Below are 26,999 nucleotides of genomic sequence, written 5' to 3'. Positions count from 1 at the left end.
TAAATGCATAGTTTACTCTTTGCTAATCCAAAAATCATGAAACTAATTTTGTTAGTCTTCTTACATGATCCTATATCTTTTAAAAATATATGAACTCATGAATTAGTTATTGTAACATGCATGATTGTGTAAATGTGTTGCGACTAGATTAATTCATAACTGACCCATCACACCTTAAAAATTAGTGAAACCACTTTCATTAGCTTATTTATATTATGATTTACGTAGAAAAAATAATAGTAGACATGAAAAAATTAATTACAGTGATTTTTCTTAACATATTCACTTTATGCTTGTGAACTTTGTAAAAATCATAGAGAATTTAATAAAACTCTAAATAAAGTGAAATCAATTTTAAAGGTTCTCTTAAAATACGTTTTATACAAGAAAAATATGTGTTTGCATGTTACACTTTTCCTTAACGTGAGTTAATAATTGAGCCGCACGCTTCAATTTTTTTCATTTTTTTCAAACTTTCTCCCTATAGAATATGATGCAAACGACATTATTTTTGAAAATGTTTTTCACAGAAGTTCTTAGAATTGTGTCTAGTTTTTTTTAAGATTTTTTTTGATTTTTTTTTAAATTTTTTTATTTTTTCGAATTTTTTGAATTCAAATTTCGGTTACCGAGCGGTTTTTGAAATCGGACCGGACCGGGAAGGTCGGTAACCGCGATTTTTGAGCGGTTACCGACGGTTTTTTGAACCCTGGCCAGAATTGGTTGCAACTATCGTCGAATCACAACACATGTCACCCTTTTTTTGACTTACATTGTTCATTGTTGCATGGTTCTTCTTTATTAATGTAAGATAGAGTTATATTCTGCTACCATAAGTCTTCTGAAATGTTGAATCAACCATGTTTATTTATTTTGTTGCGAATGTTGTTCTTGATTGTACAAATACAACAAAAACATGATTCAATGTTGTAAATTCATATATTTGTGTTGCCTGAAAGTTCAGAGCTAACCCATTCATAAAGAAAATGTATGTCAAAACAACATTCACAAAAAACATTGACTTTCAATTGATTACTTGAGATTTTATCTTCAAAACTGCTAGTAATTTGTTGCGATCATTCACTTGTTGTGATGCTTACTAACCTATTATTAATCTTTGGGGCAAGACACGCGAAATAACTGGCTAATCCACAATATGCCGCTCATTGTAGCCACATGTCAGCGAGACATCGATGGAATATTGAAATTTATTTGGTGGCATATTGTGGCCTTTCAATGTTGGTATAAAATAAGGGTTTGTTTAGAATTTTCGTTTTTTGTGTTTGGAACATGGATTCAAATGGGATTATAGGATGCATCCATGAAAATTTTAGAAGCTAGACCTCATTCACCATGTGACACTGACACATAACATTTTATAACTCATTATACCATGCAACATATCATAGATCAGGCACGCATGCTACCCATGTGGCAATCACAATCCACTGTCATTGCTATCCAAAGTCCCAACGATGTTTAGTGAACCTAAGTTCAGGTTCTGGACATGTTTGCCTCAAGTCTCAACCAACTAGACGGAAGTGAAAATTCCACTAGCCCTTGTGGACGCATGAGCTACCAGGATCATTCATTTGCGTTGAGATTTGTGCCAAAGGGATAAATGAAAAAAAATCACATGGTAGATAAGAGAATCAATAGATGAATACATATCAGGTAGGGAGGGATGGACGGAAGAGATAACCCGTGTGTCCTTTATTAGATCTTACTAATTCTAGGCTTAAGGTCAAACACACATCATTTTGCGGAAGGGTGAGACTAATCGGCGTTTGGGGATGCCAATGGGTGCTTGGTGGCGGCTCGAAGTAGAGGCACGTCATAGGTGCACAATGACGATGTAGTCGTGGACGACGCGATGCCAATGAAGATGTGTGGGCACAAAACTAGGGTGCAGGCAAAGGAGATGGTGGTGGCGATGGCAGCGACGGTCTTCACCTCACTCTTGCGCTCTGATGATGGCGTTAGTTTTTAGGGTTGTTCCAAGTTCGTTAAGTCTCATAGGAAACCTCCCTTATATATATAGTGCAGGGCGAGATGGGACCGCAACCAATCTATTGGTCGCGCTTCCAATCAAAGCGCGAGTGTGGGGTTGGGCTCCCCCTCTGTCTCGGTAATGTTCGTTTGGCACACGTCAGGATAGAGTCGATCAATTCCAATATTATCCCCCTTGATCGTGAGGCTAATCATCATAAGCCCACTCTCAATGAAACAATACATCAAGGTAAAGTGTTACAACGACTGATTAAATACCATTGGAACCCAAATACCTATAGTATATCACTCTATCTCGAAATGAAAATTTGTTATATTTAATGGGAGTTAGTTTGCTTTATGGTCCTCTTATCCGGAATCATATGTTTCCTATAACCCGATGTCGATAACATGATCATGAAAAAATATAGGGTGGTAAGCCCTTAGTGAGAGGCACCGCAAGCATTAACTCAGTATTTATATGCTTGACAATGATGAATTGATTCTGCATTATATCTTTCACAACATAATTGTAACATCCTGAGTTTTAGCATATAGAAATATAGCAAAAATTCACTCCAAATTAAAAAAAATCTAATTATTTAAAAAATATAAAATCAAGGAAATATATATTTGATGTATATATACTCGTATATATATATTCAAATATATTATTTTGGCTAAGTATTCCAAAGATCACTAAGTTAATTTTCTAAATTAATCGTTGCAATAAATTAAGTCATTTGCATTTTGGTTTAATTGCTTTTATAGTTCTTTGAGTGAAGATTGGAACTGAAGGTCTCTAAATTTTAAATCTATTTCTTAGATTCAATTCAGCTGAAATCCAAATTAAATTCAATTCTTTTGAATTCAAACCTCTCTCAAATCCCGAAGCTTCCAGCTCAAATAATTTTCCAAATTCACATACCATTATTTGAATTAATGCCAAACTCAATTCTGATCCAACTTCAAATATTGTTTCTGAATCAATCTTGAATTCAAATCCTAAATTCAAATACTCTTATTTGGATTAATGTCAAATCCAAATTTACATCTAAATTCAAATACTCCTATTTGAATTTAATCTCAAAATTTCAAATCTAGATTCAATCAAATCTTCATTGATTTCATATTCGAATGCAATTCAAATCATTCGAGTTACAATCCAAATCTTCCAGTTCAATTGCTTCGCAAATTTCATTCTTTTCATTACAAATCAAAGTTCAAGTTCGAATCTCATATTCAAATACTCATTCCAAAGTCATGAAGATTTTCAATTCAAATCCAATTTGAATTACCACTCAATCGATTCAATTCAATTATTTCAAAAGGAATCAATTCAAATGCATTTACAATGCAAATCATTCAATTTGAATTGTTACAAATCCAGTTTACAAATTCAAATGCTCTCTCTCCCAAGATCTTTCTCCTCTCTCACTCTCTCTCATCTCACTGCTCTCTCACTCTGTTCATCTACACCGGCTCCGTTCACACCGGCAATCCGTTGATCTTTTCACCACATCAGCAAACTCTCCCTTCTCCTCTCCCTCTAATATCTCGCCATATGGCAAAAGCCATTTTGCTTCTCCTCCACTCTTCCTTCACCTTCAAGCCACCTCCACAGCATACATACACATACATGCATACATGCATACAACACAGAACAGTAGCTCCTCTGCCTCTCCTCTTCGCACCACCAGTAGCTATCGTCGCATCGCGCCATCACTGAGCCACCTAGCCGCCGTGCGCGTCGCTCCGCTGACCCACGTGCTGCTCCATCCCGTAGCTCCTCCAGGGTGCTCGACCATGCGTGCCGCGCTCGTGCATCCTCCGCGTTGCTCTACTCCGAGCCGTCACCGCCAAGCTCCTTGCCTTGGCCCGCCTTCATTTTCTACACGGCCGCAAAACCGTCACCGGCCTCCCTCAATCCACCACGCCATCCCGAGAGCCGCCGACGTGCATCGTCTTGCGCTCGCCACCGCTCTCCTGCGCTGCCGACCTTGATGCTGCCCAGTTGGCCACACTTGGGACTTACAGAGCTTATTAATGACCCACGATCTATTATAGACCTAAAATCTTAAACATAAACGACATAGACTATATTAAGACGATAAGGAGTGACCCTTATTACTTCAGGGGTAGTGTATGCACTGTTACATGGGTTCTGATCTAGTCGCGGAACCCAGTCCTCAAGTTTCTGGGTTTGCGTCTCGAGGCGTTGTAGTCACGGTTACGACTGAGGCTTCATGTTCACCTTGATCCTTGAGTTCTTAGGTTCCTTGCTTGGTTGGTGTTGAGATGTTGTGTCGAGACTCCTCTTGTTGCAACGGAGACATGCCTTTAGGCAACCTTGGATAGTGATGACCTCTTCAGGTTTCAGGATCTTCATGCATTGGTAAGCATAATACGTGACTGCCATGAACTTGGCAAGAGTATGTCTTCCTAATATGGTGTTTTATACCATCTCGAAGTCGACCACATTGAATATAATCTTTTCTATTTGGAAGTTATCATGCTTCCTAAAGGTAATGGAGAGTGATATCTAGCTGACAGGAGAGGCTGAAGATCTAGGTACTATACCATGAAAGGTACTTGCGTAACAGGCTTGATGGCAGATCCATCATGGATTTTTCATCAGATTGCTCCAAATAGGTGTCTCGACAATCCATGTTGTCAAAAATTGTAGGGGAAGATCCCAACTTTTGGTAAATAGGACATTCACGTCTGTCTTGATAACTGAGTGGTTTGAACTCGATTCTGTAATCTTTGGCGTATTGATCCATCAAATGACTTACCACATTGCTAGAATCATCATCGGAAAGTTCTTCGTCAAAGTTCATCTGATTGATCACCGGTTTGTCTGTGGGAGCGGTGAAGTTGTCATAGAACCCCTCATATGAAAAACTAGTCCTCGACGTAGGCGTAATCGAAAGCATGTTCCATGTAGAATTTTTAATGCCTATTGTCATTATCCCCACGAACGATGCCAGCTATCAACGATTTGTGAACTGTCAGTCTAACGAACTTGTTGACAAAACAGAGGATGCTTTGAGTAGATGAATCACAAGAGAATACACATGGGTTTTTATACAGGTTCAGGCCTATTGAGGATAATAACCCTATGTCATATTTTTCTGGTATTGATCTGAGCCGGTTACAAGAGGGTATGTGGCTATCCTAGATAGATCTAAACCTAGTTGGTGACTTCCTTGCTCGACTTTGGGTGTCTTCTAATCTGTCGAAATGTTTGAACGACTTCTTTGACTTCTATTTGGTTCTGATTCCACTTTTTTTCCCGTAGGGCCCCCTAGCTCTGTATATATATTGGGGTATCGTACGTCCTCTGAAATCCTTCTTCCCATTCTTAGAGACAAACCTTTATGTTTACGGGATGCCTTAGGTATTTACGGGTAGTTTCCTTTCATCAAGGGATCCCCTTCCTAGAGATAGAGATATGCTCCGATAATTACAGTAAACCCTAGGGGTGCCCGGATATGGTAATTATTTAGTAATCATCATCAAGTTCTTTAGTCATACAACCTGTCTAGTACCTTCATAACATGCTAAAAACTCATATTGCATCTTTGACGATGTTGTAAGTGTCTGTTTGGAGATTTTTCACGAGATAGCTCCTCTGACGAGGGTGAGGATATAACATGTCATGGATTTCTTAGTATCCACACACCTCGCAAATGGATTCTTAAACATGAGCATGTAGTACTTAGTGTCTTGCAAACATTGAAGGACTTTCTTAACTGCTTTTCAATGGTCTAGTTCTGAATTTGACTAATATTTGCCAAGTATTCTAGTTATGAAAACTAAAAATAGGGTGCGTAGATAATTCTTTTAACAGCTAAAGCATAAGGAACCAACTTCATCTGATCAGTTTCATAGTGGTTCCTCGGACATTGCGTATTAAAATGTTCCAAACTTATTACCCTTTACAATAGGAGCGAGCGAGGCGGAGCACTTATGCATATTGTATTTCTTCAATACTTTGTCAATGTATGCCATTGGACCTATCTTGGTGAATATCATCACAAAGAATGTAAGAAGCTTCACTAAGATTCTTCTTATAACTAAGATGGTGAATTTTTCCCTTCTAAACTTTACGTAAATGTAGTTGCTTATGACTTCATCAAACTTGAGCCTTGCTTTGAACCTTACGATATCTCCTTAGTCTTTTGCTACGAGCCTTGCTTTGAACCTTAGTCTTTTGCTACGGGCCTTTCTTTGAACCTTACGATATCTCCCTTGGAGTTATGCTTTATTTTGTAGACCTATTTGTAGCATACTGTTTTGGATCCATCGGGAATTTTTACTAAGTTCCATTCATCATTATCGCTCACAGATTCTGTACAGGTTAGGATTGTTGAGGCTCATCATTAAGTGCTTCATTAGGAATTTGAGAAACCTTAATAGCTCCTACTCTACCTATGCAATAGTTAGAGTCAAAGAAGTCTAAAGGGTGGATAATCTCTTCCTTAATGAGACACTCTACCCCCCCCCCCCTCGAAACGTGGCCTAAAAGACAATGGCATAATTTTGAATAAGTCTCATTATTCACATCACAGACATTTAGAGATATCAAGAATTTATTCAGAGAAAGCAAGACTAATTATTTCTGAATTTAAATTTAATGATACAATTATTGGAAATTACATTCATAACTTTAATCGTCCAATAAGGAAACTAAAATAAGGTTTCTCCTAATGAAAAGAACATGAAAACATTATTAAGATGAAGAATGAAGTCGCTATCTAATACTAATGGAAGCAATATGACTGCTTCAACTTTAGTTTTCTTCTATTGGAGACTCTAAGACTTTGCTCCTCCTTACTTAGGGTTCTTATGGTATGAAATGCCTGTAATGAGTTGGCAACGTGCATAACAGCACCTGAATCAATTCACCAGGTAATAAGTGAGAAATTATCATAAGGAGATTTATTAATAAATGTTATTATATCATTACCCTTTTTTGCGAGCCATTTCAGGAAACTAGCATAGTCTCTCTGGTAATGTCCTTTCTTGTGGCAGAAGTGACAACCATCATCCTCAGTTTCTTCAGTGTCTAGAGCAGAAGGAGCAGGTGCCTAGGGCGCCCTCTGCAGTGCCTTGTCGTGCTTAGCAACAAAATGCAACTTCTTCTTAGACTTATAATCCGCTTGGAATTTCCTTTTGTTCCTAAGGTTGCTTACTTAATTAACAAAATCTTTATTTTTAGCCCTCAGTCTCTATTCCTCTTGACACACATCACGATCAAGTCGATCATGGTCCATTTCTCTTTCTGAATATTGTAGTTGATCTTGAAGGGAGAAAACTTAGGAGGGAGATATGTCATAATAAAGTGGACAAGAAAACCCACACAGATTTACATATTCATGCCCTTTAGCTTGGCAGCCATATCTTTCATCATCATGAAGTGCTCTCTTATGCTGCCGGACCTATTATACTTAGTGTTGAGGAGTTTCTGAATAACTGTACTGGCATAAATTTTGGAGGTGCCTTTGAATTGCTCCTCCATGGACGTCAAGTATGTCATAGCTTTCTCTGAGTTAGGGATTGTTCCCTTTATGGCATCTGAGATCGAGTTCCCCATTATCATTACTGACATGCGATTGGGTCGCTCCCACTTCTTAGAAAGTGCTCATAATTTTTCTTAATTTCTTCACAATTCTCCATGCCAACAATGAGAGCAATGGGAGCATCAACCCTGAGTGCATAATCAAGATCCAAAACACCAAGGACAACTATCACTTTAGCTTTCCTAGCGGAAAAGTTATTCCCCGTTAGTTGATTTATGCCGTCAATTGTGGCAGCATCAGATGAAGCGTTAAGATATGAGAAAAGGATTTGACAATATTAGAGAATCATCATGAAATAATAAACCCTATGTTGGTCTGATTAAAAACATGCAAAACTCGATTCCAATCCATATCACCGTTGGGAGGAAGATGGAAAAGAATTTAATAAAAACATAAATGGCATATAATTACAATCAACATTGGTCAAACAATAATTATGAACCTTCGTAAAATTAATCGTAAAATTTAGCACATGATCACAAACAACGTTGGTTAGTATGCAACTATGACCAAAATAACATAAAACAATCTATAAATAAATTTTCCTGTTGGTTCCAATTTACTCAGAGAAATGTTCATAATTTTTCTGCATAAAATGTCATTATTTAGACCACATTAGTCAATTAATCTAGTGCATAATAGAAAAGCATTAAGTTCACTAAAAATCATTTTAGATAAATAATCATTGTCGATGTAAACAATATGGGGTCCCCCCGCCAAGATGGCCCACAACTACCAGTTTTTGCAGGACCAGTTTTCTTTCTCTAATCCAGACCCACCGCGCGACTACTTGGCACCGCGCGACCACGGCCCTAACCTTCACTGGAATTCCCACGACCAGCCTCTACCGGTTGCGAGATAGATACTCGTCTAACCGGTCGACTCTCATTTTATCGCTACTCTTGTCGTTTTCCTTCCCTAGATGCTCCACTCCGGTTGAGGCGATCGAGGCCGGCGTAGAGCTTCCGTGTCAAATCCTGCAACATTAATTTCTGTGGGATGGCCTCGCAGACGCAACAGGAAGCTTGGCAGGCTACGTGGGAAACTGGCGATGGGATAGGGTAGGCCGGGCAATCCAGGAGCGACAAGTGGGGATGCAGCCGACGGATGGGACGAACATCGTAGTGCTCCAGGGCAGGCACAACACATGCGTACCTTGATAGCCTATGTTGACCATCTAGGTAGGTATGAGCCTTTTTGTTTGGCCCACATGTAAGACTCCTATCCCTCTGGAATATAAAGGGAGAGGAGTCCGGCTTGAAGGGGGAGGGAGATCATTGTAACACAAGACTCCATGAGAGGAAGAGGATGTAGGTCTATTACCCCACGGGGAGCCTGAACCTGGATAATCTCTCGTGTTATTAAGTAGGATACACACACATTCCCACACGCACACCCAGAACGTAGATCATGCACCTATCGTCTGGTACATTCCGGAATTATTGTCAGGGATTAACCCACTATATTTGGCGCGCCAGGTAGGGTGAGCATTTTCGCATTCTAATAAGTGCTATTAATTTGTTTTGGGCTACCCATGTTCGAATCCCCGACAACTGATGAGTCACGTTCCGAGGACCCTAGTCGTTGTGAGGTATTCTTCATTGGATATGACCCAGACAAACCTGATATGTTCCAAATTCAGAATATTGGATCAGGATCCGAAGGCTTTGGGATTCGACGGAGGGCAACAGAGGCATCCATGTTCCTAACATCGATGGTAGCTCACGGACCGCAAGCTCTGGGGGAAACTAGCCTCATTAATGGCAGCCCCACCCAGAATAGTACTCACTACGTCGGGATAGACAATGCACAACTCCATGGCGCAAACCGAAACCATCCGCCAGATATGATCTAATCAGGTAAAAGAGTACCCAGAAACTAATTGGGTGCGTTGTTTCTTCGAGCAGGTTCAACCCAAGGACGAACAGAAGGGTGTACACTTTAAACTTCTGACATGACTAACAACCACTCCCGTTTGATACTAGTAACGAAGGCAGCCTACCAGGATCTCAAAAAGGTAACCCTCTCCTCCCCCAGTGCCGATCACCCATCGATCAGAAGGGGGATCCTTGTCCTCTCTTGCAGGATTTCAATGTGGTCGTGGGCGTGGTACTGGTCACCAAACAAGACATGCTCCCCCTGACCAGGAACAAACGAGCATATGACCATGCATCGTTAGGTACATGGTTTAATTATGTTGTTCTAATTAACAATGGCATTGCAGAGTATGAGGGCCTCTTATCTGGAACGCGAGCAGAATCCGCACGAGGGGAGAAACGCCTACTAGCGATGAGGGACTCGCTGCTAGGTGTAACCCTAGTGCCAAAGGGTTTGTAGTGCTCAGACTAGACGATAGAGATGTACCTCTCTGAAGTGAGAAAGCTACAGCGATGCACCATCAACCAGGAAGTCACGCACGTCCTTCGCAAGGACTACTTCCTTGGCTGATGAGGTGGCTCGTCTGGCCTCTTCTTGCGAACCTACCCCGGTCAGAATCTTTGAAAAAAGATTCACACAACCATCCATCATGATCTCGGGCCAACGTGGAAGGGATGCTCCGCTTAGAAACAGAACAACGGAGGCAACATCTTTGGAGGCAACGCCTCCCTCGGTGTCAACAACCTCGGGTGACCATCATGTGGCCGCCCTGCTCGATTCAGGTATGATCTGGATGGATCAGATCTTAGACTACCTTCATAATCAAGTAGCTCTTGATGATGATGTGTTAGCAGAAAGGGTCACACGTGCAGACCGCAAGATTTCTCCTTGATAGAGGGATGCCTCTACCACCAAAGGAGCAGTGACTTTTTATTGAAATACATCGCTCATGGTAGGGGAGCACAACGTTCCCTAACATCCTCAGAGGCATACGTGGAGGCCGAACTTCACACCGCCCTCCAGGATGCTTGCGAGCAGGTGAAATGGTCGAGTCGTGTTAGTACCATGGTCAAAATACCAACCTACCAGCCTAGGCACTGCAAACTAAATACAGACAATGAAACTTGATTTGCCAGTTGGAGATCGCACGCTGGTCGCCTCGAATGGCCAGCCATTCAGGCCCAACTAGGTGGCCAGGCGAGGACAACGATAAAAACTAGAGCGAAGAGTTCCATGAACATGCTCTAAAGGCTCGAGTAGCCCGATCCCAACAAGGCCTCAGGCGTGGCCACGACCACTAGGCGCGGGAATGGACACGAGTCATAGACGACCTCGATCTGGGTTCAGTCTAGGGTAGGACAGGTCGTAATAGCCTCCTCCCAAGGGGGAGGGGAGCCACAAAGCGACCTATAGTTCCTCAGCCTAACATGGTCAGATTAGCCAACGAGGTCGGCCACAAATTACCCAACTCATGAAATACTGGTTCTATGTATAAGGCTGCTCTGCAACAAGCCTGTTTTTCTATTTTGCAGGACCTTCCAAACGAGCGTGGAACATGACTTGTATGTATTTCAAATCCAAGAAACTAGGCTTTCTGTTTTGCATGATTTCACAGGCAAACACGATCTCCCACCAAATTGTAAGCCTTTCCATTTCAAGAACTTGACCGCTTGGTCAGTAGTTTCTTCTGCCGACCAGACAGTCAAGGGCTAGAACTATTAGGATATGTGATTTGTTTTCTTGCAGCTTGGTTTGTTTAGCCCACTAGCTCATGTTGATAGGACGAGATCCAAAGTTAACTGCTCGCACAGTGTCAGGGGAAGGCGCCTGAGGGTTAACGATCACGATGCCACAAGTCCTAGCTTGGGACGAGCACTGGTTGCCATCGAAAGGCTTATTGTGCTAAAGGTCATCCTTAGTGCCGAGAACTTAGCTAGCGAGGGGGTCGACGCGATCCTCCCTATGCACAACGAGCACTCTGAGGCTACTCGCCACCCATGCACACGAAAAATCCACATAAAGATAAGCACTTTTATTACAAAGAGACCACTAGGATAAGGTCCGGGGGCTAGTTCTAGATGACCTCGAGACAATACTCCTAGGATCTAAAGATACCCCTAAGCGGGTCGAACCAGATGGTCCAAAGGCAGGAACGAGAAGCGTACAAAAATGAGTCGGCATAGGCACCAAGATGCTCCATGGTCATCCGAGTACCTTCAAAACCGGCAGTGACTACCTACACGAGGTCTAGGTCGGGGAAATGGTCGTGGACATAGGCAAGGGCATGGTAGGTGCCAGAGACTCTGACCTCAAAAAGGTGGTCGCCGACGGTCTCGTGAATCCTCTGCTCGAGGCCACCTACCTCCTCGGAGGCTGCTAAAAACCACTCAATGTGACCAGTCACGATGTTCCCGGGTGTCGGGCGAACCTGAACACCGGCAGACCGAAGCAATGAGTCGAAGGGGGTAAAAGCCCAGCTTAGATGGTCATAAAATGTAACTCATCGCTCGTCACTCTCCTTGGTCATCTGCTCTAGGTCTTTCCACACCGTGAGCAGATCCTCCTGACAACGGCTAAGGCAGTCGTAGAATTCCTCTCGTTGTAGGACGTTTTCCTTGGTCACCCACTCTCGATCCCTCTGCATCGCGAGTAGCTCTTCCTAGTAGGCTACTCAAGAAATAGGTAGTAAGACACATATGAGTTAGCTGGTCGAGTCTTGCATGGGTAGCCTAGGACCAGCATGTGGCTCAGATGGTCAAAACAACACACCTTGAAGATCACTTGGCGTACTCGCTTGCTCGACCGCAAACCCCAACTCGCATTTGGCCGCCGCTTCCAAAATGCGTCAGGCTGTAGGATCGTCGGTAGGAATGGTCGAGGGTTCAGCGAGAGCTTGGGTGCTTGTCGGCGTAGGCAGGGGCTCGATACAGGCGGATGGTTTGGACACTCAGGAACTCTACGACCACAATGACACAAACTCATCAGAGAACAACAAAAGGCAGGGGGCTTCATTCAAATATATTACAGAACCTAAATTACAGCCAGATTTTTACTCATCGATGGCCTCCACCGGAAGACAGACGTCACATAATCCACCGCCCCTTGACACTCCCGCTGCATTCTCTCCTCGGCTTCAGGACTAGCAACCACGGCTCCCTCCCAGAAAGTGTCCATGTTAAAGTTGGGGTCGCGGCTGCAGTAACACCAGAGAATGTAATCTGTAGTCACCCTCACCGCCTCCCAGAGAGTGTTTCTGTCTAGAAGGCAGAATGGAACAATCCACCGGATAGTCCGGTGGTCAGAGAAAGATACACACCGGAACATTTCTACCAGAGAAGGCTGCAGCTGTGGAAGATCGAAGATCAACATGTTGGAAGGTCCGGTGATGAAGCAAGGCTACACCGGAAAATACACTGAACAATGAACAATGCAAAGAGGCAGAGCGAAGTTCAAGGCATCAGATAGTCCGGTGATGAAGTGATGTGCACCGGATGCGTACACCGAAGCAATTTATACAGAGAGGATGCTAAGTATATATTCACCGGATAGTCCAGTAATGGAGATGAAGTATACACCGGAGTATCCAGTGTTCACAGAGGCTTTAGTGGGGGTTCCAACAACTAGTTTTGAGAGTGTACTCACTGAATGATCCGGTGTTAGTATTATTGTTCTCACCAGATCATCCGGTGTTAACAACTTTTCTGAGCCGTTAGGTTAACGGCTAGTGTGCAGGTTTGAGACTATAAATACCCCTTCACTCAGTCATTTGAAGGCGTGACATGCAGCTGGAGTCCTGAGAAGTTCATGTACACCTGAGAAGATATTTAAGCCACCAATGTGCTTAAAGAGATCGTTCAAGGCAATTAAGTACACCATTAGAGAGTGATTAGTGCTTATAGTCCTAGAGAGTGTGTTGCTAAGTGATTGCTGTCTGGAGATTGGATCAAGAAGTGATCCAAGCTTGTACCTCTTGGTACATCGACGCCTTGGAGTTTTGGTGTCTCGCCGGCAAACTTGTTGACCCTCTGACTTGGTGTGGAGCAGCGACGAGAAGCGTGTACAGGGACGCGGAGATCCTTACATTGGTGGCTCAAACTCTGAAGTGATCTCGGCGGCAAGGAACCGGAAGAGAGGCTAGCGGTGAGACCTTGCCTTAGTGGTTTGGTGGCTCATCCAGGTGGAGGCCTTATCTTTGTGACTTAGTGGCTCAAGAATCATGACCGGGTGCCGACTGGGAGTATATCCTTTGTGGAGCTTCAACGTAGACTAGAATTGACATTCAAGCTATCGATACCACATGATAAAAATTTCTTATGCCAAGTTCTCTCTCTCTACCTTATTTAAGTTTTCGCATTTACATTCTTGCAATTCACCTTCTTAGATAGGTTGCAAGAGCTTTGATCGGTAGAGTAGACACACTAAATAAACCTAGAGCACATTTAGATAAAAATTGATATAGATTTATCTTGTGTAGTTTTTGAAGCCGAATAGATTTAAGTGTCCTAATTTACCCCCTCTCTCTTAGGACGTCACTGATCCCTTCAACCCGGCTGGCAAGGGACAGAAGTTCTGCGGTCGGTGTGGGAGAGCTTCCCCAGCTCTCTATAAGGCGTGCCGGTGCACCTGGCATACGGAAGTTGTCCAAAGAGTCATCGGTCGTGAGGTAGAACCACTCTTCCCTCCAGCCCAACCACAACGATTTGAGATTCACCTCCGGATAGGAGCTCATGCTGTCACGGAGAAGAAAGCCGCAACTCCCAGTGGTCGGCCTCAGCTACAACCTAGCGGTGTAGAAAACCCTGAAGAGATCAAGGCATGGCTCGATCCCAATAAAGTTTTCACACATGTGAGCGAATATGCTCAGCATGATGATAGAGTTGGGGTTGAGATGAAGGTGGTAGATATCATAGAATGAGATGACGGTGGTAAAGAACTCGGAGAAGGAGGGGATGAGACCCGCCAGGAAGAACGAGGCAAAGATCACAATCTCCCCCTGGTGGGGAGAAGGAACGTCCCCTCTCCCAGGGTGATATCCGGAGGACAGGCAGCACGAAAGCAGCCGATTCTCATACATCTGCTTCAGCTTCACGGTGGTGCACTTGGACTTGGGGAAGTCAGGCTCCTTTCTGGTGTGCAGCGCCATGGGAGTACGGTGGTGGTTTTATCGAGAGGCACGGGTGGAGGTCGGAGGTGATGGGCTCTGGCGCAAGGGCTTGGAGTGCGGAGGGGTTTCCGGGGGTTCTTTGTCCTTTGATTTATAGGACTGACTCGGTCCCATCGCCGAGGGGCCGAGTGGGGAACCAAAATTCGCTCGAAGTCCAGCGGCCATCAAGGTTCTCTCTCCCATGATTCTCTCCCTTGCACATGCCCTCATTTATTTTCTCTCAACCACGATCTCTCTCGATGGACGTTTAACCTCCCCCCAGGATGCGGTTTTCTAAACCTGCTACGAAAGTGGACCGTGTCACCGACCACTCATTGGGCAAAGCTTGGGTTCACCCAGGGCTTGAGTAGTACGGCTGGACCCAACCACGTCCATATGAGGATCGGCTCAGATCACCGTATCCATGATGGAGCTTGGGGGCTACTATCGATGTAAAAAATATAGGGGTACCCCTGCCAGAATGGCCCACAACTGCCAGTTTTTTGCAGGATCAGTTTTCTTTCTCTAATACGAGCCCACCGTACGACCACTTGGCATCGCGCGACCATGGCCCTGACCTTCGTTGGAATTCCCGCGACCAGCCTCTACTGGTTGTGGTATAGGTACTCGTCTAACCGGTCGACTCTCATTTAATACCACTACTCATGTCGTTTTCCTTCCTTAGACACTCCACTCCAGCTGAGGCGACTGAGGCCGGTGCAAAGCTTCTGTGTCCCATCCCGCAACATTAATTGATGCGAGACAGCCTCACAAACACAACAGGGAATGTGGCAGGCTGCGTGGGAAATTGGCGATAGGACAGGGTAGGCCGGGCGACCCGGGAGCGACAACTGGGGATGCGACTGATGGATGGGACGAGCATCGCAGTTCTCCAGGGCAAGCACATCACATGTGTACTCTATAATGATAGCCTATGTTGACCATCTAGGCAGGTATGGGCCTTTTTGTTGGGCCCACATGTAAGACTCCTATCCCTCTGGAATATAAGGGAGGGGGTCCAGCTTGGAGGGGTAGTGAGAACTTTGTAACACAAAAACAGACTCCATGAGATGAAGACACATGATGTAGGGCTATTACCCCACGGGGGGTCTGAACCTGGATAATCTCTCGTATTCTTAAGTAGCATACATACACATTCCCGCGCACACACCTAGAGCGCAGATCATGTACCCGTCACTCGGTATACCCCGGAATCATTATCAGAGATTAACCCCCGACAATCATGAATTTTGGTACATTATTTATTTGGGCCGTTATCATAAAAAAATTCCAGTGCATAAAGGAAAAATATTATAAAACACTAAAAATTTACTTCAGAAAAACCTTATATTTATTTATTTTGGACCATGATCATTAATAAATTCCAATGCATAAAAAAGAAATGTATTCAAAATTTACTGGAAACTCCATTAAATGGAAAGAGCCAAAAAAAACCTTCATGAAAATCTCGTGGCCCAAACGGAAAGGACCGACCCATCTTTATCCTGTGTGTGGGCACCAGTCGTGCGGCCCAGCAAACCTCGCATCGGCCCACTTCTCGCACTGGCCCGACCTACACACACAAAGTCTAGCCATTTGATCCCATTTGATGGTCCGCCACCGGTTTCGCTAGAACAAAAATGACAGCTGATGCCCTCTTCCCTAATAGTGTCACTCCTTCGCCTCTCCTCTGAAACAGCTGCAAGCGCAAGTGTGAGAGAGAGAACGTGAGGCGACCGAGCCAAAAACCAGCGATGCATCGCTGTTAGCGAGAAAGAAAAGGAAGAGAAGCTAGACAAGGAGCTGCAGTGGGGGTGCTTGTCGGTGCAGGTGTGTGACAGAGGTCACGTGTCGCACTGTTAAGCACCTTCATGGTGACGCCTGAGGAGATTACCACGTGCGGCATGAAGATGAAGCCCCAACGTTTGTACATGAGGAGAGCGGCAGAAGCGTGAGGGCATTGGACATAAGGGATATGCACGCAATGAATGGCCTGAGGAGGGAGGCGTGCCGCTAGAGAAGGAAAGGAGCTCCGGTGACCGTACATCGTCAACAAGAGGTGCAAAACCGTAAGTCCCCTCCTTTCACAAGCTTAACTTAGTGTTCCCGATTGGGATTTTGAAACTAGGGTTAGGGATTTTAGGGGAAAAGGAATTTGGATTTGGGATTTAGGGAAAAGCCCATTTAGGGTTTATGGCTCTTTGATGGGGGATTGGGGATTTTTTTAGCATTTTGCTTTTAGGATCTCTTAATTTTTCTATTTTTTCTCCTTCTACTTTCTTGCCCAAGTCAGATTTAACCTCATCCGAGCCCCAAAACGTCCAAACTTAACTTAATTGAGCACACATCCATGAAATCCATCTAATCTGATCATAATTACTTAAAATTCGAACCAGAAAACCATACATCTGAGCTAATTCAACATAAACATATACATAAGCACGTAATTGAAGCATAATTCATGAACATGTAAGCATAAGCGTTGCCTAATTGTACAGATCCAAGGTTAATTAGGGCTAAAGCATCACTAAACATGAACAATTTAAATAAATTCAAAGCATAAAGACCTTAATTCATGAATGATTGCGCATAAAAGTGGCCTAATTGTATTAACCCAAGCCTAATTGAACTTGAAATACTTAAACCAATCACTAATCCACTTAAACCAATCACTAATTAGATAATTGATCATTAATTAACATAATCTGGTTATAAACCAATATAATTAAGCATAGTCGGGTTTTATTAAGGCCTAGGTGACTCTGATATCAAATGTTAGGTCTTAATCGTGTGTTAAGCCATTAATTCTAGATCTAAGATCGAACACACATTAGTTTGCGAAAGAGTGAGACTGACCGGCGTTCGAGGATGCCATTAGATGTTCGGTGGTGGCTCGAAGTAGAGGCGCGACATAGGTGCACAACGACGATATAGTCATGGACGACGTGATATCGGTGAAGACGTGTGGGTATGAAACGGGTGCAGATGAAAGAGATGGTAGCGACGGTTATCGTCTCGCTCCTACGCCTGAGTAATCACATTTTAAGATTATTCCAAATTTATTAAGTCTCGCAAGAAACCTCTTAATATATAGTGCAGGATGAGAGAAACCGCAATCAATCTACTTGTTGGCTTTCTATCAAAGAGTGAGGGTGGAGTTGAACTCCCCTCTTTCTCGGTCACGATTTTTGGCACACGTCAGGATATACCCTAGATCAATTCCAACGTCCTTACCCACGCGGAGTTGCCTTTCCCCCAACCAGACCCGTGCGACTCCTCTAGGATCCTCGGCCGCTCAGTTCGCGACGGCTCCGTCGCTCTCCTCCCCCTGTCGCTAGTCCCGACCGACCCGACGAGCTCCGCCTCCACCGCCGGCTCCGACCTCGTCGTTCGGCCAAGGTCCTCACCGCCCCGCCCACCCCTGACGTCGTTTACGGACGACCTTCTCGTTGCCCCTGCCTACGTCGTCGCCGTCAGCACAGGACCCCTCTGAGCCCGTCATCCTCGCCGTCTCCGACCTCCAAGTACGGCCCTTGCCCCCCTCCCCTCCCCCTTCAAATCCCTCGATTGCATAACTTACTGTCGTAATGTCGTGTACAAGTTGGGGTTGTTTATTCCCAAATCCATGATTGATTTGTGCCCTAGATCCCAATTCCTCGTTATAAGTTTTTTACATGACTCGTACAGTGATATGAGGTCCTCCTTTTACTCGGTTTCACCGTGAGAAAAGATAAAATGCTGGATTCTGTTTAACCAGTGGTAATAATATCAGATTCTGTTAATAGTCCTTTCTCTTTGTCGGCAGGAGTCATTGGGCTTCAGTTGCCTAAACCATTCGTATTTACTGTAAACATGAGACATTTATATGTATTACTTCATTTCACAGTATTGTGAAGTGCTCCCCAGTACATGTATTTTGTTTCATACATTGTCAGCTGAACTTAGTTCGTTTTATCTGTTCCTGTCTGCCTTGATTCCTATTCCATGTCAATAGCAATGCTTCTTGGAGCCTTACATACAATTCTACAGATATTTTATGAATAACGGCTTACAACAGTATCTATCAATAACTGAATGAAAATTAGGCACAGAGAGTCCTATTAAAAATTAGGCACAGATGTATGGATTGTCTGATGCGATTATTTTTTATAATTCCAGGTTGCATGTACTATACCATTTTTAGCTACTAGATGTTGGATTCATGATAATTTAGATGAACAACAAGCCTGCAAGCAAAGTACTTTGGATATATGCCCATGCGAACATTCTTGATAGCTATTTTGTCAGGGCCTGGGCAGCATGGCAGTGACTTGAAACGAATTGTGCCTGTCCGAATTTTAATTTTAATTGTTTTTCAATAAAATGCTCCACTGCCCTGGCCTGATAAAGCCATACCAGAGTCTGTGCACCACTTTTTGTCCCAAAAAATATGGTATTTTCCTGGCTTTGGCTGGGAAAGCCTCACTTGTGTGCAAAATACATAAAGGGATAAACTTTAGAAGCTTGTGTCGGAGAAGCATTCCACTGACCCCAATCTCTACATTGGGTCATAGGCCAAGTAAGTTGGACCCCCAAATTCCTCAAATATCTCTTACTTTCCTCCCTATGGTCCTTTTCTCTGAAAACTTCTTGCTGGGTTTGGAGCTCTGATGAGTAACAACTGCTTTGCCTAAGCTTCTCCAACCAGCGATTGCAGCTCCGACCCTCCGCCTGAAATTTCACAGCTCTGATTCCTAGGCCCAAGTAGTCTATTTCCATCTCCACTTGGGTATCATGACGTGTTATTATACGCCATACATACGCTATAGGACCATTTCGTGACATCTTAGCAGTATTGTAAATGTGGAGTGTAAATATTCAGAAACATGTTTATCATTTATAGCAATTGTTAATTATTTCTCGCAATTTCTTACACAATGTTGCTTTGGAGGTGCATCTATATATAAATCGTGGATGCATGGAACACCCTGATTTATATAATAAGCAATTAAGCATTATGGATTTGACCTATGTATGTTTCTTGCTAATTTGTATGTCTCACAGATTTGCGAGAATATGCCTAAGATAAAGACAAGCCGTGTTAAATATCCTGAAGGATGGGAGCTTATTGAGCCAACACTTCGTGATTTGGAAGCAAAAATGAGGGAAGGTGTGCACTTATGTGGATTATATGTGAATTTTTTATACAATATTGATATTTCCTCTGATAGGACGGTGGTAATATGATTTTCTGTTGCAGCTGAAAATGACCCACATGATGGGAAGAGGAAGTGTGAAGCTCTATGGCCAATCTTCCACATTTCTCATCAAAAGAGTCGCTACATATACGATCTTTACTATCGAAGGAAGGAAATTTCGAAAGAGTTATACGAGTTTTGCTTGGACCAAGGTTATGCAGACCGCAATCTGATTGCGAAGTGGAAAAAGGTCGGTGAGCGTACTCTTCATTATGCATGCTTTGTTTTGATGGTTTTATTCAAAATGTGGTTGGAATGCTACTCTCCACCTCAGTTTGTATTTGACTTTGATAGTGCAATTATTTCCACTTTCCTTAGAACTTAGCTAGGCTTCATCAAGTGAACAAGTGAAAATATAGCAGAAGTAGTGTCGTTCTGGATATTGAAGGGTTGACCGTTTTCTCTGACGATCTGTACTTAAAGAAGAGTCATATAGAACACAATGCAATACATAGTACTACATTTATCAAGTTCTGCAACTACTTGTTACTTAATCAGTAAAGAGTAATAAAGCTTAGTAAACTTACGGGTGTACTTTGAGGAAAGGTTTCCCTGTGTCAAACCCATGCTATTGTAGAAATTGCTTGAAGATATTTTTTTTCATGTAGAATTTTTATTAGTGTAAGGTACAATCTTTATTGATTCGGTCATTTGGGCTATGCTCGAATATGCTTTCCTTATCTCACCGCTCTTTCGCTCCATAGCCTGAATAGCTATCAGAAATCTACCACCTATCTATGAGTTGTTTTATCATGGCTATTCAGATTCAATTACTCAGTTCTTTGGATGCTCATTACTGACAATCTTTTTCTTGAGTACTTTTGCAGCCAGGTTATGAGCGCCTTTGCTGCCTCCGCTGCATACAAACACGAGACCACAACTTCGCAACCACTTGTGTCTGCAGGGTCCCCAAGCACCTAAGGGAAGAAAAAGTGATAGAATGTGTCCACTGTGGATGTAAGGGATGTGCCAGCGGTGATTAAAACTTCTATCTCGTGGTTGAAAAATAATATGAAGCAGATCGCACGAGATATTATGTTTGAACTCCTATGAAAACGAGCACCGTTTAATCAGGTGACTTCAACTTGTGCAATGTATTGGTGTGGGGTGTGTGCCAGCGGTGATCAAAGTTTCCATCTCGTGGTCGAAAAATGATCTCAAACGAATGTCTTGAGATGTCTTGTTGTATTTGATCTCTGTTGAAGACAAGCACCTATAATAAGGTGATTTCAGCATCTTCAATGTGCTGTAAATTTCTTAGGTCCTGCTGTATGATGCATTTTTCTGGCATGGAGGATCACAGTTTGTCTCGCTACTAAACACTACCCGGATAATGCATATCGGATTGCTACCTTGCTATTACTGGTACTACTGTATGATTGTAGATTGCATGAGTAGTTCGAGGCCTTCTTTATAATGGATGATTCTCGTCGCATGTCAGTTACGTTTCTCATACCTTGTCACCTGCGTCTGTGGGGAATTGGGATCTACCAGTGCTAATGACTTTGTTCTAACTAGTACCTTGATTTCTACCGAAAATTGTTGCCATGCTACCTGCGGACGCATTTTCAAGCGGATTTCTACTGATGAAAGAACTAATGTATTAACGTTTTTGGCATAAATCTATATGTATTCCTATAAAATGTAGGATAGAACCGAAGGATCTTTATCGTATATTTGATCCTTCATATATTTTATATGATTAAACGATTTATAATTAAATATTTTTCTCATATTTTATCCTCAACTTTCTTTCCCGCTTCTTACACTAATTTGAAAACCTCACGGCGCACCCGCACCCTTCCCTAGCGCCCGCTGCCATGTTTGGAGTCCAGATCGGCCGCTACTACCAGGAGCCTGTCATGCATGCCGTACACATCCGCTGCTGCCAGGAGCCTGTCATGCATGCCGCCCGCATGCGCCCACGCTACCGTCCACAAAGGACGACCTTCCTCGTCGCAGCGCACCGCCCTGTCAGTCACCGTCAGCCTCGCCGGCCGACCTCGAGCATCAAGCAGCCCCATCGGCAACCGGATCCTAGCGGTCATGCTGGCCGCTGATCTACTCCTCCTCCATATGCATGGCTCGAAGTCGTTGCCCCTATTTTATCCACGGCTAATCTGTCCGTGCGGCCCGTATCCAAACCGCCAGCAACCGGCGCCCCAGACAGCCGTTGTCGTGCGGCTCCGAACCGACGCCTTCGTGCGGTTCTGCGCCGTCGCCCGAAGCGTTGCCGCACCATTACCATCACGCGGCCTTGTCATGTCACTCGCCTTCTCCAATGGACTGCTCCAGCGCGGCGAGCCGACTGCTCCGCGGTCGGCGCTCGCGCCGTCATGCACCGTGGCGTGGCTATAGGGCCGCGACATCATGCGGCACGACGGCCAATGCAAGATCCGCTTCCTCTTCTCCTTCCCCGGCCTCCTCGCCCCTGCCGCCTCAGGCGGTCGCATCGGGGAGCTTGCCGATCTCGGGACCAAGAACCCATTGCTGTACCTCGAGTTCCCCCAGGTAGGGAGATAGTTCGGTTCTGAGGCTGCGATTTTCCACTAGGAAATGTAATAAAGATGGGGGTTTTCGCTGGGGTAGGGTGCGGATTTGTGGTGCTTGCAGGGAAGGATGTAGCTGTTCGGGACGCACGTTTACCCCAAGAACAAGAACTTGATGCTGCAGATGACAAGGTCGGTCAAGGGCGTCGTATGTGAGAACGTCTTCGAGAGCTTGGCGAGTGTGTGAATATTTAGTTCTCAATTATGCTGATCGGTGAATTAATCAATTGGATCGGTCAGGTAGAATTGTTGTTTGCAGTTGTGCAAAGCTTGCATTTTTACCCTCCGTTGCTTCGTAAGGAAAAAAAAACCCACATTTTTATGGATTACATGTGCATGCAGTTTGTCTAATACTGCAATTATACCCTCAAATTTTCTGTACGCGACTGAATTCATCGGGTATGCATTTCCTACTTGCTATTCATGTTTAGAAATGACAAGATGTGCAAACTAGTGATTCTGAAATTGTCTCTTGGCAGATTGTATTTTCTGAAGCCTGGTGGGTTGGGACAAAAGAAGAAAATCCAGAAGAACTGAAACTTGAGTTTCCAAAAGAATTCCAAAATGTTTGTGTTCCTTGCATGCACATTCTTTTCTTATATTTCTTGTTCTCTGTGTGCGAGTATCATATTTGCTTCTTCATTTTGAACTGATAGGAGGGCGCAGCAGCAGATTGTGATTTTAGAGGTGGAGCAGGTGCTGCCATTGATGAAGCTACCGCCAACAAACCTGGAAAGGAAAATGCAGAACCCTGTTCCCTGAAATTTGAATCTGATGCTGATGCTTCTGAAGATTCAGATCATAAGGATGAGAATAACACACAGACTACGAGTGAAGCACCTTCAGTCAGACAATCTGCTAGGACTTCTGGGGAAGCCTTGAAGTAAGACCCAAATGATGTACAAATTCTAGCATTTTCTGAAGCCTTGAAGTAAGCCTTGAAGTAAGACAATCTGCTATGACCCTTTCACTCCTTTTGGTTGGTTTGTTGGGTGCCCAAATGATGTACAAATTCTATTTTGCTTGATGACTGAAAAATTACCTGATAATTGTATCTATAGGCCCCAGCTGCTAACAGCTTTGAAAGTTAATATGCTCATCGCCTCCAAAGGTACTTGAAAAATCATCGTCCCTCTTTGTATAGGTACACGGAGTTATCTTCTGCAGAAGACTCGTCTGACAGTGACAATGAGATTGAGGTATCTGAGGACTTGGATGATAAGGTAGCTGCTATAAATTTGATTCTTGTAGATTCAAATTTATGAATATTAATGACTATCAAGTAATTAGCTGCCTTTGATCATTCTTTGCAAATTTTACTAATATTGTCTTTCTATTTTGGCACGAATATGTAGCTTATTTTACTTTCTACATGTACTGCAAATGACGAGTCCAGGAGTAAAGAATGAAAGCCAAAGCGAAGACATCAAACCTGCAGATTCTACAGCAAGGTCTCTCTCTAGCAAGAAGGAGCCACTTGTCCAAGCTACTTTGTCTAGCATGTTTAAAAAGGCAGAAGAGAAAAAGGTGAAAGTGCAAAACCACCTCAATAGGCAGTCATTTAAAAGTTTTTCATTAATATGTCATGTGCTTTTTCTTCCTTTTGTTTCAGACCGTCTATTGTGTGACTATTTTTACCGTACATGTCATGTAAATAACTTTATATCTGTTAGATCTAGGTAGCCACAAAAATATAAAGATGCACCTACCTAGATGTATGCATACTTTTCCCTCTATCACTATTCACTAGCAGACCGCTATGTCCTTAACATTAACCTGGCCCTCGATGATGCATTGAAGAAACAGCACAGTCTACGATTTTTTCTTCTTCTTTTTTGTGTTACACATTACCTGTTTACACTTGACATCAACAAATTTAACTCAGCATCACAGATGAACTTCTGTTTCAGAGGTCTACAAGAAGTCCGAAAGGATCTCCTGCCACAAAAGGTTCTTTATATTATCATCTTCTATGTTCCTCACCAATCATTGTATTACTAAAATAAACTTTTGATTAAATTTGAAATCTCGATTTTTCTGCTTGTCCTGCTGCTAAAAAGCAGAGAGCAGGTCCAAAGGAAAAACAGCCAGTAGGTAAGAAGAAAGGTAATTAAACTGTTGTCACATGCGCCTTATATTAGCAGCAGCCATCTACGGACCTCAGTGTGATAGCATTTGGTCTAAGCTTCCAAAAGCCTTTCTCAGTGAATAAGTCTTGGCCTGGAACAAACCAAAAGCTTTAGGAGGGTTCTTCGAGATGCTTTCAGTTTCGTTCATATAGAGGATCATGGTTAACTGAGGTTAACACATTCATTTCATGTGCTCTCAAAAAAATATAAATGCCATGTACAGTTTGTACTGATTCTCTTGATAATTTGTGTGTCGATGTCATATTCTGCGGCGACTAATGTTTGTATGTCTTCATACCCCTCTCTTATAAACAAGCCCCTAGGACCTGCTCGATATAATACCTACATGGTGCCACCACTTCGAGGAAGGGTAGACGCCATCTCACGCCAAACAGGCTGGCCGCTTGCCGTCTGTGCGGTACCTTGCATTGTGTGCAAGTGAGTGACATGCACAACTTATGATCATGGTTCATTTGGTACTGGAGTCATTTTATTTATATTTTACTGCAGCTACTTGTCATATGTAAATACTGAAATAGTGGCTCATGTGCTCTCCAAAAATTATAAATGTCATGTTCAGTTTGTACTGCTTCTGTTAATATTGCAATTTTGTCAGTACATTAACTATAGTTAAAGATGGAGGTTATTGTTTCCATGACCTGTATCAAGCATCGAATTTTCTTATTTATACAGATGTGAAATGATTGCATATTTCCATTTCTCAGATTTTCCAATGAGACTATGAAAGTGCTTCTTTGAAAAAAAAATTGTTATTTTAAAATCACATTTGTGTTAAGCTCACGTGCTTCCTGCTAATTTCAAGCATGTGCATAAGAGGTTCTAAGGTGTTTATTGTGATTGACTTCATTCTTTATTCTAACATATACAAATGGATAGCTTCGAATGAGATTCAGTTATGGTTGACTCATGCCTCCCATCTTTTCTATTGCACCACATCTACATATAAGGAGCTTACCTTTTGCACTATCAAATTCTATACTACATATAGTTATCCATATTTAATTATGTGCAGAAAAGATTTCTTGGTTAAAAATACCTACTATTTTCCCTTTTCTAATTTTTTCCATTCCCCTTTTGCTATAGCAAGTAGCATTCAAACAGTAGCTAAAATTGCTCCAAAATAAGGAACTGTAACAAACCAGATTTGCTATGGGTTTTGTCTTGATACTTCATTTCAGGTATGATGTGTTTGCTTGGCATCATCAACTATGCTAAAAGTTCTCCAACATTTCATGTATCCTGTCGCATATTAGAAATAAGAAAATAGTAAGATAATTGAAATGGTTATTCAATTGTCAAGTCTTGAAGGGCAAGTAAGCTGTGTGTGATTTTAATCATCTATATAGCATTCCTTTTAGGCGATAAATCTATTGCACTTGCAGGGTTGGGAGCCACGACCTCACACCAATGCATGCAGCATAGAAGAGCCGGATTGGGAGCCACGACCGTGAAGGAGAAGGCGGAGGAGATCATAGATGGTGTTGAGCCGTGGAGGACTGCATCTAAGGACATCATCACACTGAGAGGCTCCGCCGCCGTTGTTAGCAAGTTCTTTGGTAAGCACACGCCGCCTCCCTCTCCTAATTAGTTTGGTGCTCTCGAAAGGTGTTTGAAAGAATGCTTTGGTCTGCATCGTAGGTTACACGATGAACAGGGACGCAACACTGGTCGGGAAGGAGAATGACAATGTCAGTGCTGATTCATTGCTGTACATCGTTGGGAATGTTTGAGATTATTATTGATTGATTAATTGATCGAGTTGTGTTTGGTGGGTTTGATCGAGTTATGTTTGTTGAGTGGTGGTTTCCAGCATCCTATATAGGGATGAAAACGGACGGGAACAGTCGGAAAAACTCTCTAACCGTTTTCACTTTCATATTTTCTTTGCCGGACGGGAACGAAAATGGGATAGGCGGGAACGGGAAAAAACAAAAACAATCGGACATAATCGGAGGGTCGAAAACGAACCAATCCGATCGAGAAAATGCCGGTATCGGTCGGGATTCGAAAACACAAAATGGAAACACCGACCTACAGAACCATCAAGACATGTCAACATGTATAAGTTTAACATTATCTCCAGATAACACTGAATTAATAAATTTAATGAACCAATCTAATCAGCAAGTCGCATTAAAGTAAAAAAATGTCATATGATTTTTCGATTCACATGACATATCATTTTTTATTAATATTTGACTCAAACAATACAAGATATGAAGATACAACAACATAAACCTTAGGACCAAGCAGTAGCTCGGTTGGTTCGCTCCCAGTGGCAGACTGACAGGGACGACCAGTCGTGGGTTTGATCCCTAGGATCGACCTACGAGCCTCATCGGGGGTTTTTCCTTAGTAGTTAGTGGTATGCACACACGTGCCCGTTTAGCGAGAATATATCTGTAACGTGTATGCTTAGGACATGCACGTGTGTGTGCGTTAGGCGTGAGTGTGATACAAGTGAGTTA

General features: G+C 43.0%; 1 protein-coding gene and 1 long non-coding RNA gene across 2 annotated transcripts; both read left to right on the top strand.

The window, feature by feature from the left end:
- Positions 1–17,744: 17,744 nt before the first annotated feature.
- On the top strand, positions 17,745–21,200 carry LOC133929042 (protein BUD31 homolog 2). Its single transcript, XM_062375625.1, has 4 exons — positions 17,745–18,119; positions 19,639–19,744; positions 19,835–20,022; positions 20,660–21,200. Exons 2-4 carry the CDS (start codon positions 19,651–19,653, stop codon positions 20,813–20,815), a joined length of 438 nt encoding a protein of 145 aa, XP_062231609.1. The 5' UTR covers positions 17,745–18,119; positions 19,639–19,650; the 3' UTR covers positions 20,816–21,200.
- A 1,315-nt stretch (positions 21,201–22,515) lies between these two features.
- Positions 22,516–26,346, top strand: LOC133929829 (uncharacterized). Its single transcript, XR_009911662.1, has 7 exons — positions 22,516–22,947; positions 23,038–23,604; positions 23,778–23,908; positions 24,292–24,331; positions 24,445–24,948; positions 25,914–26,087; positions 26,170–26,346. It is a non-coding gene; the product is annotated as an uncharacterized LOC133929829 (long non-coding RNA).
- Positions 26,347–26,999: the final 653 nt, after the last annotated feature.

This window comes from Phragmites australis, chromosome 9 (assembly GCF_958298935.1).
Source record: "Phragmites australis chromosome 9, lpPhrAust1.1, whole genome shotgun sequence".
NCBI lineage: Eukaryota > Viridiplantae > Streptophyta > Magnoliopsida > Poales > Poaceae > Phragmites > Phragmites australis.
This window is presented reverse-complemented; position numbering and strand designations above follow the sequence as displayed.